This window comes from Panthera leo, chromosome D4, assembly GCF_018350215.1.
Source record: "Panthera leo isolate Ple1 chromosome D4, P.leo_Ple1_pat1.1, whole genome shotgun sequence".
NCBI classification, from domain to species: Eukaryota; Metazoa; Chordata; class Mammalia; order Carnivora; family Felidae; genus Panthera; species Panthera leo.
In genome coordinates, this window is record NC_056691.1 from 38,377,631 (window position 1) to 38,391,941 (window position 14,311).

The 14,311-nt window shown below is 37.1% G+C and overlaps 1 protein-coding gene across 9 annotated transcripts in view; it reads right to left on the reverse strand.

Moving 5' to 3' along the window:
* MPDZ (multiple PDZ domain crumbs cell polarity complex component) overlaps positions 1 to 14,311 on the reverse strand; it is a 162,106-nt gene that overhangs the window by 36,230 nt on the left and 111,565 nt on the right. For 6 of the 9 annotated variants that reach the window (XM_042912484.1, XM_042912488.1, XM_042912483.1 and 3 more), the window contains 2 exons: positions 7,048 to 7,225; positions 3,855 to 3,965 (listed from right to left, as the gene is read on the reverse strand). In XM_042912484.1, coding sequence (XP_042768418.1) covers positions 3,855 to 3,965; positions 7,048 to 7,225 — 289 coding nt within the window. The remainder of the gene's footprint in view (positions 1 to 3,854; positions 3,966 to 7,047; positions 7,226 to 14,311) is intronic. The other 3 variants (XM_042912491.1, XM_042912490.1, XM_042912487.1) reach the window with 1 other exon arrangement.

The window sequence follows — 14,311 nt, forward strand, 5'->3', positions numbered from 1 at the left end:
AAAAGTTCCCATATGAGAGGGAATTTATGAGGCTATGCATATACTGAAGTCCTGCCTTAGAGTGTTTCTCACAGATTTTGTGGCTTGCTTGAGATACTCCCTGAGCTAGGACTACTGGAGTTGAATATATGTATTAAAGGCAGGATGACTGCCAGATAGAATTTAGCATTTTCATAGTTTAAAAAAAATGAAAGTAATTTCCTTAGCACAATAAATTCTTCTCCTTCTTTTCATACCCGCTATCTTCTTCTTTTATTGACTGTATCTTTCAGGGGAAATTGCAGACATTTAAAATTCATTTTGGCTCCAATTAAATGTTTGTGTTACTTCTGTCTATAAAAAAGCCCTACTGGCAAGCATCAAGAGTAGGGAGAGGTTGTCATGTGACGCCACCCTGTACGGGAGAATACTCTGGAAAGGCTCTATCCTCAGTACGCCTGTACTAAAGCTTATGCCACATTACCCTTTCAATCTGCTCTTCCTGCAATGTTTTTCCTACAGAGGGAAGATGGGAAAAAGAAATGGGCACAATGACATTTCTGCTCATCTCAACTTTCTCTCTGCTTTTCAGTTTAAATGTCAACTCCTGCTTTACAAAAGAAAAGATCATGAATGCCAAGGAACGCGACCATTTATTAAGGGTGGGAGAAATGACTAGGCAGAGATTAAAATCATATTCTAGGCAAAATAATTCCATGCTATGGAAGGTGGAAATTATTTCTGATCCTCATACATGGAATTTTTGGGTTTTAAAGTTCCTTTATAATTCTATAGAATAATAAAAAAAACATAATGGTAAGAAATGGAATATTTAATGAGAGCTCTCCTTTCCTGTTTTTTTTTTTTTAATTTGCAGCTCCTACGTAGGATTAGAATTTGGCCCTGATAGCAGAGTATAAAGTACAGCATGAGTACAGCAAATGGAGTGGTAGATCTATTACTATGAAGAGATTTATAGGAACAGGCCATATTCTTTATTAAAAAATCAATGATGAAACTTCTACTTATAGTTCGAAGGGCTGATAAAAACGAAAATGTTATTAACTAAGACAAAGCATAGGAAAGACAAAACCATTCTCTAGTCCATATTAATAGGGTCTGTCCACCCTTTGGTATGACCATGTGGTCCAACTGATGGAACTGTCAGTAATAATAAGTACAGAATATATTATTAATTATCATGAGGATTATTATCATCATTCTCAGTTCTGGGAAATTCTGATTCTTGAATAGTTTAGGTGCCAAAGAGATTGACTATCTTTTCATCCTATGTACAGGATTTTTTTGAAGTTTTATTGTATCTACAAAGAAAACATTTTCTATTAAGAGAGTCTTCTGTATTGGTGATTTTTTTTTCCCTTTAGATTACTGGAAACATGATTATTTCCACAAGGAAGTAAACCACTGAAAATAGACCTCATTTTAAATGCAAAAGTGATTCTGATTTCCCAAAGCTGAATGCGTATGAAGAGGAAGAAAAATATCTTTCCCCTATTCATCTGAAGTTCTCAGCTCGATCTCTGTAATAAAAAATGGGATTAACAAGAGAAAAGTACTTATGTTGATTTAATGTTAACTTTCACATGACACATGATCTGAATGACACAGAGCCTTCACTAGATAATGAAGAACTGAAGCAATAGTTAGACTTGAGGTTTTTTTACAGGAGGTTTGCTTAAGAGTGGAAAGTCATGGAAAATATGATGGGACAAAAGAGTATGAACACAGTGGGGAAACTGAGGAAAACTTAGGAAGGTCTCTTCGTTCAGATTCTTCCCAGTGTCCCTCTGTCTTTGGAGGCAGGGATGTTCCTTTCCTCCAGGTATGGGGAGGGCGCCTCTCAGAGGAAGGAGGAAGGTCTTACGACCTGCATCAGGGGAGAAGGGGGAGGTCTGAGTCCTTCCAGCACCTGCCTTTTCCTAAATTCCTTTGGCTTAAAATATTCAGTATTCTCTATTTTGGGGTAGCATACTCTGAATCCTGTCACACATAACTTGACTAAACATGTCACTCTAAGAAAGATTTATCCTGGAGTAATTGCTATAAAATGAAGAGTCATTATACCTCAGAATAAAAGAGCGGTATGTTCCAGGTGTATGAGAAAATATCTTCCCAGTTCATTAGAAACTGTGACCAGCATTGAAAGAAATGTCTGCAGTTTAAGTTTTTAAAACTAATATGAAGAATCCTATTCAGCAGTTTACAGTACTGTCCTGCATGATATGCAACTTGGAAATTAAAAATAAAACAAAGGAATAAAACCTACCCACGTACAAAAAAAAAATGGTTTTAACTTAAACAGCCATTTGCCAACATCATCATTCTGTATCTACATTGGACACGACAAATGGAAACAAATGTGGAAAGATTTGTAGTTATTTAAACAAACTGAATACCATTTGAAGAGAATTGCAGCATGGTGCAGCCCTACCATTTGGCAGATTTTCTCATCTGAATGGGCAATTATTACCTAACAATAAACAACGGAATGATTAAAAACTGCAGATGTGAAGATAACTGCTTACATGAAGAACGACTAAATTCATTTCTTACAGTAAACCCAGACCAGAGCTACACCTGTCTTGACAACAGAAGGACCGACAGGATAAATCTGGTCACTTCGAATTCCACTGCACAGAATACTGACGAGTCACTTTTGCTGACCTCATCTACGGAGCTGCCTGCTACTCTCTTTCCATCATCTGAGCACTGATTTCTTGTATTCTTGATTTTAAAGTTATAAAGTAATTACCTATTTTAAGTTTTAGAAGGTTCTTTTAACTTCCCTCACAGATGTTGACATTTTTCTTTTAAATAAAGCTAATTAATGAGCAGGTATTTGAAAGACAACCAGTGTGACAGGGTCTTTTTGTGTTTTATTTTCTCTTTACTAAAATCCAGAAGTTAGAACCTCTGTGAACTTCAGAACATTTAGGAAGCTCCTGAAATGATACGCAAACTTTTCAGTGAATGTGTGGCTCTGAAGAACTTTCCAAGGGGTATGGTTAAGAACTGCTGCACATGAAAATAAGCTTTTTCAGTGAGACCTGAAGAAGGAATAGTTAAGCAAAAAAACAGTTGTAAACTCTTGGCATCGTTTTCCTCTTCGGAATCGTCAGGGCATATCAAATCCACAAAGCCTTGCTTCGTCTCTTCTCCATCAACAACATTCATGAAATTCATTCATCCTACTTTCTTGAATATTTTTTCAAGCCATTTTACCTGTCAGGACTGATGGTAAAATGGGTCAGTAGGTTTTTGTCTGCCAGGGATGAAGACCTTTACAGTGACTGTGGCCGGGAAGCTTCAGTTATGAAATCACTAGTGTATAAACACACTGCTTACACATTTCCACTGTGTAGAATGTTCAGTGGGACAGACAAATACACTCAAGATGATTCACAGGTGATCACGGGATTGCATCAGCTAGAAATTCTGTCTAGAAAGTAAGTGTAGAAAGAAAATGTAATCTCTCGGGCTTCTCAGGGACTCCACCAGAGGTCACACACTATTAAGTTAAATGATTGTATCACGTTCCTCTTAACAACTTATATATTTTGTGACTATGGTGAATACTAACAATTATCCATCTAGACACCGATGGCCATCAATGAATCCTACTTCTCTGTGTCTTCAATGGGCTTCCAGTGTTTATTAAACGTGGCAGAAGGGATTTCCAGGATAACTCAATAAAAAAAAAACAAAAACAAAAACAAAACAATATAAATTTTAACAAGTCTCCTGAGATTTCAACACTGGCTATCTGCTCTTAGAGACAACTTGGCCCTTGTTACATTAGCTTCCAAGTTGAACACTGTTTGGGTTTGCCTACCTTGCCCTTTTTGTTTGCTTACCCTTGGTCTGTTTATAATGCTCTGTACCATAAAGACTACGGGGTTGCCTGCTTTCCGAATGGCTTCCACAGCTTGTTCATGGCTTGCATCTCTGAGGTCCATTCCATCCACCTGCAATGGAAGGCCTCAGCTTAACATTTCAAGAAGCTATAGAACAACAGAACAATTTGTGGATCTGGAGTTTTGAGGATCCTGGGTGAGGCTCCTGGAAACTCTGTTTCAGAATCAAAAATAATGGTGACTACTTGTGAGGCTCCAGAACTCTTAATTTGTCCGGGAGACTTGTGGTCCCTTTTTTTGGACACAGATTTCTGTCTCCAATAATCAACTGAAATAATAATCAGTTGAAATGAAAGCTCTGCTTCTGCTTTCCTTACACTATCAGCTGTTCCTTTAAATTAGGAAATCAACATCATTAAAGAAATCATATGAGGGATCTGTCCCGCAGCACTGTCTTCATCAGGAAAATCACCGTACACATTTGCTTCCGATTCATTATAGATTAGTTTGGGAAATGGGTGGGCGATGCTTTGTGTGTTTCTCTCTGTATACAGATGCTTGAAGTTAAAAACAAAAGTCTGATGTTCGGAAAAATCGGGTTATGACAAGATTAGTTTTGCAAAAGAATCTTTGTAGTAGATGTGACAGGAGCTGGAAGCCAAGAAATTGTGCTTGTTAGTAATTCTTATATAAATAGCTTGAAAATGAAAGTTATTTTGTAACTTTTTTTTGACCATGGAATGCCTGGGTGATGATCAGGTCAGCTTATGCACTGAATAGGAAGGAGAATAGTTCGAAAGGCCAAATGCTAATCCTGTCAGGTTAAAATTATAGGATACTGTTATCATTTTATCATTTCCAATTACCACAATATGGTATATGCAACAAAATAGCAAAATCGGAATAGGCACAATTCTGGAAAAGAAAATTAATTATTCGATCTCTGCATAGGACATTATCACCTTTAAAAGAAGTACATGCATTTAATTGAAAACCTCCCTCAGGTTGATACTTAGATAATGTATTACATCTTTCAGTGCGTATTAAAAATGGCTTTCATTTTTGTAGAATAAAAGTTAGTGTTCACATCCACTAAATATTCCATCTGTGGATGTTTACCAGGACGTTACAGATCTTTGCTCAAGTCCAAAGAACTCTATACTTAGAATGGAATAGTGTGCAGGTCTCTACTCGTCTAGTCTAAATACATTTTTAGACACTTGGCAGAGACAGGTTTTAGAATCTCCAGGATCCCAGAGGCCTAAGGCTTTCTTACTTACTAGAAAAGCCCCTGTACATAAGAGCCTTCAACAAACTAGTGCTAAAACGCATATAGTATTTTACCACACACAGAAACATACTTTCTTTTCAATTTGAAAGGGATACTTTAACTCCCTCAATACATTTTAACAGCATTTTGGTACAAACCATAATCAGTCCTTTCTAGAAATAATTATAAATGTTTCCTTACTTTTTAGCCTTGGGTCAAAGGTATTTAATAGTGAATTATCCATAAAATAAACTGCCCTGTGATAATCTGAAATTGGGAACTTTAAATAGTGTTCTAGCTAAAAAAGAGTTCTTTAAGAAGGTGCTCTGGGCCTGCCTGGGTGGCTCAGTCTGTTAAATGTCCAACTCTTGATTTTGGCTAAGGTCATGATCTCACGGTTCATGAGTCTGAGCCTGCACTGGGCTCTGTGCTGACAGCAAAGAGCCTGCTTGGGATTCTTTCTTTCCCTCTCTCTCTGCCCCTCCCCCCATTCACACACGTGCACTCTCTCTCAAAACAAATAAGTAAACATTTCTTTTAAAAAGGGGCTAAGATATCACCTAATGAAAGGCAAGGATGCAGGAAGAGAGAAAAAGCCCATTATTCTCCCTTATAAATGGTTGGAAGAAAAAAACAAAACAAAACAGAAAAGACATGACCCTTATCCTACCATGTCTCAATCTTCCTCCCTCTTTAGCTCTCACAGACAATCAACCAGTAAAGGACTAAATAAATAAATCCTGAAACTGTTCATTTTAAAGTTGTGGTTAATATGTTATCATCTTTTTCTACACAATTAATGCATTTTAATGCATTATTAATTATTAATTAATTAGTTATATTGATTTAGAAAATGAGAGACAATCACTTGCATAAAGTAAATATAATGGTCCTTATAATAATAAAGTGATTGGTTTCTACTGGGAAGTTGTCTCTTATTCTACTCTACAAATCCTGACAATTTAGCAAATCTGGGTCAGGTACCCTCCCTCCACCCTCTTAACTAAAACTACACTTACCCTGATCAAATAATTTATCACACTGTTCTGAAGTGACTTGATTACTTGTTAAGTCTGTCACACTTGACAGGCAGGCATGGTGCCTTGTTTACTGCAGAATGCCCAGAGCCTGTCGTAGCATCTGGAATGCAACAGCTGTTCCAGGAATATTTGCTGAGTAAATGAGTAGTGACCAAGGAAGAAAAGTCTATTTAACATATTATACTTTGTTTTGAATTAAGAGATTAGCAACAATTTGACCAAATACTTCTCTTGTTCATAACAAAGTTACACATACGTGAGTGTGTAAATACACACACACACACACACACACACACACACACACACTCCTCAGTGATAAATGGGCACAGCACTGAGAAGTAGGAGGAAAATCTGAGCCTGGATTGTGGGGGTGGGGCATTTATATAAAAGGTTACCAGGGTGATTAGCATAAAAGATTTACCAAAGAGACTCACTTGGAAAACAATCTTATCCAACGAAGTTAATCTACAATGAAATGATCGTGACAAAGCATTTCTTGAAATAAAATCTCACTGGAGAGCTTAGTTATGATGTACACATTCTGTACATGTATACATAATTTCAAACAATTCAATTTTTCCCCAAGAAACTTGCTTTGTTCTTTCAAACAGAACTTCATTATTTTAATTCAGGGCCAATGTTTTTAAAAATAGTTGATGATACCTCCAAACACCAGTGTCTGAATCAAGATATATAATCTGTCACCATGCTCTAAAGAGAAAAATTATAGATGAAATGGGACATATGAGAGAGAGATGCCTCCACCACAAGCACATTTGACTTTCATGTTGGGTCGAGTAAGCAGTGTAAAGACAACGATTCCCTTAGTAAAAAGGATGGAAGAGGGAGGGAACTTTGGCACAGAAAGCTCACTAGAGGATACCTCTACTATTCTATCTCCGGGTTTCAAGGTTCCATTTGTGCCAGCTGGACTATCTTCAAGAACATGTTTGATGAAAATGCCCCTCATCACTTCACCGTTGCTTAGACGACTCCCCATGCCTCGTCCACCAACAATGCTGATGCCCAAGGATTTGCTTGGTTCTCTCCAAAGTTCAACCCTATAAAGATAAATAAAATTGTAAACTCTTATAAGAAAGCTTAGAGAGAGAAGTCTCACAACACTGGGCTTTGCAATGATTTTTGGATATGACTCCAAAGTCCCAAGCAACAAACGACAAGACAGACAAACTGGACTTCAAAAAAATAAAAAAAAACAACTTGTGTTAATCAAAAAATACTATCAATAAAGTAAAAAGGAAACACACAGATTGGGAAAAAATACTTGCAAATCACTCTTTAGATAGGGATTGATATCTAGAATTCTTAGAGAACACCAAAACATAACAATAAAAAATTAAGCCTTCGGGTTAGTTAAGCGTCAGGTCATGATCTCCAGCTGGTGAGTTCAAGCCCTGTGTCCAGCTCTCTGTTGACAGTTCAGAGCCTGGAGCCTGCTTCTCATTCTGTGTCTTCCTCTCTCTCTCTCTGCCCTTCCCCCGCTCACACTCTCGCTTTCTCTCTCTCTCTCTCTCTCTCAAAAATAAATAAGCATTAAAATTTAAAAAAATTAAAAAATTAAGCCGTCTGATTAAAAAATGGACAAAGGAATTAAACAGACTTTTCTCCAAAAATGATATACAAATGGCCCAAAAGCTCATGAAAGATGCTCAACATCACTGATCATTAGGGAAATGCAAATCAAAACCACAGTGTGATACCACCTCACACCCACTGGGATGGCTATTATCAAGAAACAAACAAACAAACAAACAAAGAGAGAAAGGAAGTGTTGGCAAGGAGAAATTGGATCCTTCTGTGCTGTTGGTAGAATGTAAAATGTTGCAGTCACTATGGAAAACAGTATGGAAGGATTTCCTCTAAGATCAGGACAAGACAAAGGTGTCCACTTTCACCACACCTGTTCAACATATTGCTGGAAACCCCAGCTAGCGCAATCAGGCAAGAAAAATATTCAGAAGGTATCAGAATTGGAAAGGAAGAATTAAAATTGTCTCTATGGAGATGACATAATTTTCTATACATAAATCAAAAATAATCAAAACACTGTTAAATCTAATCAATGAATTCAGTAAAGTTGTGGGATACAAAATTAACATACAGAAATAAGTAACATCTCTATATACTGACAACAAAATTTCTGGAAAAAAAATAATTGATCTCATTTACAGTAGCACCAAAAATAATAAAATAGTAATGCATTTAAGGACTTGACATTTCTCTACTCTGAAAACAACAAGACATTCACAAAATAAACCAAAGAAGACACAGATAAATGGAAAGGTATCCTGTGTTCATGGGTTGGAAGAATATTGCTAAAATGTGAATACTAACAAAAAACATCTATAGATTCAATGCAATTCCTATCAAGATTCCAATGGCATTTTTTACAGAAATAGAAAAAAAAAAAAAAACTCCTCTAGAATTTATATGGAATCACAAAAGACTCCATCTAAATAGTCAATGAAAGCCTGAGGAAAAAAGAACAAAGCAGGAGGCATCACACTTCCTGATTTCAAGCTGTACTTATAAAGTTACAGTCATTCAAAACAGTATAGTTCTGGCATAAAAACAGTCACATAGACCAGTGAAACAGAATCAAGAGCCCAGAAATAAACACAAGAATATATAATAAGGTCAACTAATATTTGACAAGGGAGGCAAGAATACTCAATGGAGAAAAGAAAGTCTCTTCAATAAATGGTGCCAGGATAATGGAATATTTACATGTAAAAGAATTGAAAGGGATTCGTATTTTATACCACACACAAAAATTAACTTGAAATGGATCAAGGACTTAAACGTAAGGCTTGAAACCTATTGTGATAATCTTTCGAGGACACATATAAAATCAAGCCATCATGCTATTTGCCTTAAACTTATACAGTGATGTATGTTCAATTCTCAGTAAGACTGGGGGAAAAGAAAGAAGAATGGTGATTGCTAGCAAATGGGGGTAGGCAGAAATGGGGAGTTATTATTTAACAGGTACACATTTTCAGTTTTGTAAGACGATTTAAGTTCTGGAGATAGATGGTAGTGATGGCTATGCAGCAATGGGAATGTTCTTAATGCCAGTGATTTGCACACTTAAAAAATGGTTCATGGGGCTCCTGGGTGGCGCAGTCGGTTAAGCGTCCGACTTCAGCCGGGTCACGATCTTGCGGTCCGTGAGTCCGTGAGTTCGAGCCCCGCGTCAGGCTCTGGGCTGATGGCTCGGAGCCTGGAGCCTGTTTCCAATTCTGTGTCTCCCTCTCTCTCTGCCCCTCCCCCGCTCATGCTGTGTCTCTCTCTGTCCCAAAAATAAATAAAAAACGTTGAAAAAAAAAAAAAAAATGGTTCATATGGTCAAAAATTGTAACAAAATTTTTAAAAACTCAATGTAATGTAAGTTAATGTAATGTAATTTTAAAAACTCAATGTAATGTAATGTAAGTTAATTTTTGCCAATTTATGAAATTTTGCCAATTTAAGGTTTTACCGGTAGTGAAACAAAATCATTTTATTAAACACTTTCTCAATTATATGTTTTATAGGGTCTGATAAACACTAATGCCATTCTGAAGCTGATTTGTTACAAGCAAATGCTGGACTCACACTCCTGGCTGGGACGCAGACCAACGTAAAAGTACCATTTTCCAGGAGCTCTAATACTGCAGACATTAAGAAACCAAGAAATTCAGCTACCCCTGAACAGATGGTAGCTTCTACACTTGGCAATCAAATCAAGGAAAAGAACATTCCTGCACACTCCATGTCAGAAGCTTGTCTCTGTAGAAATCCTCCCTGCCAAGGTAGACCTGGTACCTAGCAGTCCGGGCATGAAAAGCAGTGGCTGACAATATCCTACGTGATTTGATCCCACACCGCCGCCCTAAATTCCTCTCCCACAATTCTGCTTTCCTCTCTATACTCCAGCTACCCCAGCATCTTCTTGTTGTTCCTTAAGTAGGTCAGGCATGCTCTCTGCTCTGGGGCCTTGCTGCTTGCCGCCTCCCCTGCTTGAGTGCACTTCCCCTACCCCTATAATAAACACAGGAACTCCTATTTAGTGACTGCATATAGCTCTAAGAGCTATGAATGCACTAAATTTATGTCTTAAGAAAAGGCTGGGAGATAAGAACAAGGTGATTTGCAGTGAGGTAGGTGTCTGGCTGGGAGGAGGAACAAGCAGCTCAGGGTGTTGGAAAAAAAGCAGAGAAACCTAGCAGAGAGCTCTGAGATAATGCAGTCTGCTCTGGGCTACAGGATGGGAGACAACGTTGGGCATTAAATAGGAAAACAAAGCATGGTCCAAACATGGCCTCAATTTGAGGAGCTTTGAGGAGTGTCCAGAGGACAGGAAAGATTGGAGTGTGGACTCCTGTGTAGTGAGGGAGGTCCCAGTAAGAAAAGGCTGGGTATAAAGGAGTACCATGGGTGGAGGGAGAGGACAGCCCCTGGCCAGATGAAGGCAGATGAAGTCAGCATTTTTTTTTTTTTATTAGAAATCTACAATCCTAGAGACCTAACTATTTAGTTCGAAAGGATGTTATCAGGTTCCTGAATCTTAATAATATTTGTATAAATAGTTTAAACTGGTTAAAATCCTAGTCCTCATATTCTTTCACTGTGGGAATTCTGTGAAAGACAAGAACCAAAACTTTCTTGTTTCTTAAAGCAATTCCTAAGATAAAATGGCAAAGTAAAGATGTCAGTAAATTTAGCCATTTGTAGGGAGACATTTAGGAATTCAGAATACGTATGTAGGACTCCTTAACCCTTCTCTTAAAAAGGAAAAAAATAAAGCAAAGAAAGAAAATGTCTCCTAGGGTTCTTTGTAGTTAGTGTGAATTGGGGAGACCGATTCTTATAATTTCTCAAACAATAAAAATAGCAGCAGGAAACACTCATTAAGAGCTTATCATGTGCTCAGCATAATTCTCTAGATGAGTTTGTTTACTTTCATTCATTTTACAAAGGGAAGAGGCTCAGAGAAGTTAAACAACCTTTGGAAAATAGCACTGTATGTCCACATAGGGTCTGGCAGATAGTAAAGTGTTTTCAAATACAACATATTTGCCAGGAGAAAGGCTGTAACTCCTTAAAACACTGGGGAAGATAACAAGGACCGAGCTGCCGAATGACCAGAGCAAGGAACCAGACTCGTTATTCACTGAACAGGACACGGTAAAACATGCCGTGGACAGAAAAAAGGAGATGTGTGAAAGAAAAATGTTATAGAACATGTTCAGACTCAGTTGAACGGAATAATGGCAGCCTTCCTTGAGACCAATACACAGGTTTGCGGAGAATGAAATTCAGAAAAGCAAAGGTAAAAGAGCTCCGAGGCCAGGCTGCCTGAGCTCTGAACCGACTCCCTCTTTTCAAGTCCCAATTTTTTGCTCCTTAACAATTGTGTGACCCTCTGCAACTTATTTAGTCTCTCTTTTACCCTTCCTCAGCCGGGAAATGGATCCAGTAAGTCTCTCTATGTCAATTACTGTGAGGACCAGATTAATGAAGGTATGCAAGGTGCAAAATAAAGCTTTGGCACAGAGCAAGCAATCAATAAATCTTTTACTACTCTTATTATGAAGATTGAGATTATGATTACTGCAGCAAGGTAAGCAAGATATAAAATTCAATCCAGATGACAGATGAGAAAATGTGTACCCCACCACCTTACTCCTATTATACCTATACGCTGCTTATTAACACAAGATACCATTTTCTAACCATCAGATTGACAAAAAAAACGTGTTTTTTAAATGATCCTATGATGTGGTCACAAGGACATGGGGAGAAGGAAACTCTCATATGTTAGAACTGCCTGATTTAAAAGTTGGTACAGCCACCTTAAAAAGCAATTTGACAACTTCTAATAAAATAAATAATACATTTAAATCTATGAGCCAGCAATTCCTCTTTTGGAAACATACCTAGATAAATCCTCACACATATGTGTAAGGAAATAGCTATATTTATGGCACACAATTATTGTAGTTGTGGATAAATGTTAACTACTCAAGTAGCAATCTGGGAATAAATGGTGGTGTATTCATGTGCTGAAATGCACTGCAACAACTAAACTGAATGAATTGAGTATCAACATGATGGATCTCCAAATCACTGGATTGAGAGAAAATAAGCAAGCAAGAAAATGGCACATAGAGTATGATACCAATTCTGTACATGAAAATCACATGCAAAATAAGAGTAACAGCTTATTTGCATTCTTAAAATTTATACTTTGCTAACAAATATCCTCTATTGCCACACAAAGTAAACTTCTTTAAACTGCATAAATGAATGTCACATCATATTTCCCGTGTTGTAATGCATATTCATGACACTTGCTCCTCGTTTACTAAAAGCTCTGGTTAGTTCGACAAGCTTCCTCATGCTATTCTGTGAACTGTTCCCAAAAAATGCCTTAGCACAGGGTACCTTGTTTAAGATTTCTGGAAGCTCCAAACATATTCTCTCTGTAAAGTAGCTATCACCTTTAGAGATGTGAAGACTAAAACTCAGGCTAGAAGTATAAAAATCTTCCACTTCCGAAGTTACACCCAATTCTTTCTCATAATAAAATATCAGATGATTCCTGTGTTCAACATTTTTTATTTGCTTAGTTATTAGTCATGGCGGTGATTACTGACCAGGCCAACCACTGACTGCTTATTCTGCACAAGGCACTGTGCTAAAAATTTTACGTGCATTATCACACTGAATTCTCCAAATCTAAAAGATGTGATTATTAACCTCATTTTACAGATGAAGAAACAAACCTAGCAGAGATTAAGAAATTTATCTTAAAAAGTGTCAAACTTAGAATTCTAACATGGCTCTTAGGGACTCCAAACTTTTTGCATATTGTCTCCTAAAATCTACTTTTTCTCCAACAATGTTATTAAAAGCTGATAAATCTATCTTAAAATTAGACTTGTGATTTCTGTCCTCCAACAAAATTCAAGTTTATCACTAGGATCACCAGCTACAAAATAATTTCATCTAACTTACTTTTGCCTTTATCTTCATATAAACAAGAAACACCATAATCTATTTTCTGCCACAGATCTAGCATTTATATTTTGGTCTGAGTGTGAGAATGATTCAGAAAGACCTTGATTTCTTTAAGCAGCTTAAATAGCTTTACAAGAATTCCAATCAAAAAGTTATTTTATTTTTTTTTAGTGTTTATTTTTGAGAGAGAGAGAGAGAGAAAGAGACAGAGAGAGAGACAGAGACAGAGCATGAAGGGGGAGGGGCAGAGAGAGGGGGAGACACAGAATCCGAAGCAGGCTCCAGGCCCCCAGCTGTCAGGACAGAGCCTGAGGCGGGGCTCAAACCCATGAACCATGAGATCATGACCTGAGCTGAAATTGGATGCTTAACCAACTGAGCCACCCAGGAACCTCTCAAAAAGTCATTTTAAATGGCTAGAAATGCTTACTGATTTTTGTGAAAGCAATATAAAATGTTTTCTACATTTTGAATATGACTCAACCAGAAATGTTTAAATGTAAGCAAGGAAATCATCAAACTGTATTACATCCCTGAATAGTAGAAATTTTTCTCTTCACAGTATTTTATTTATTCATTGTAGAATAAATATTAAGTGTTTACTAAATAAGTGCAAGAAACCATTATGATGGTCACTTGTAGATCTGTTTATAGGACAATCCAGTGACTACTTCTATTTTATACTTAATGCAAAATACCTTACATTTTTTTCCTTCAGTATTTTGTGTGTCTCTATATCTTGTCTATCCAAGTATATTATACTTCCTTGAAGGTAGGATTTCTGTCTTATACTTCCCTGTTATTCACAAAAACATGTGCATCCATAATCAGAGCTCAATAAATTCCTATGAAACTGAATTTGATTTTACTCAGCATGAATACAAAAATATGCCTTAGTGATGCATAGGGATATATAGGAACATATTTAGGAAAGTTATCTTTTCTATATATGAAATTGGCTCCAGACAGAGCATGGGTTAAAATAACTACAGCCTGTGATAACAAGATGCTTACACACGCGAGCGCGCACACACACACACACGTTTTGAATATATATGCTATAAATGCTAGAGAAAATTTAAATTAACATTTGGTGGTATACCTAAGATCAAACTCTATAG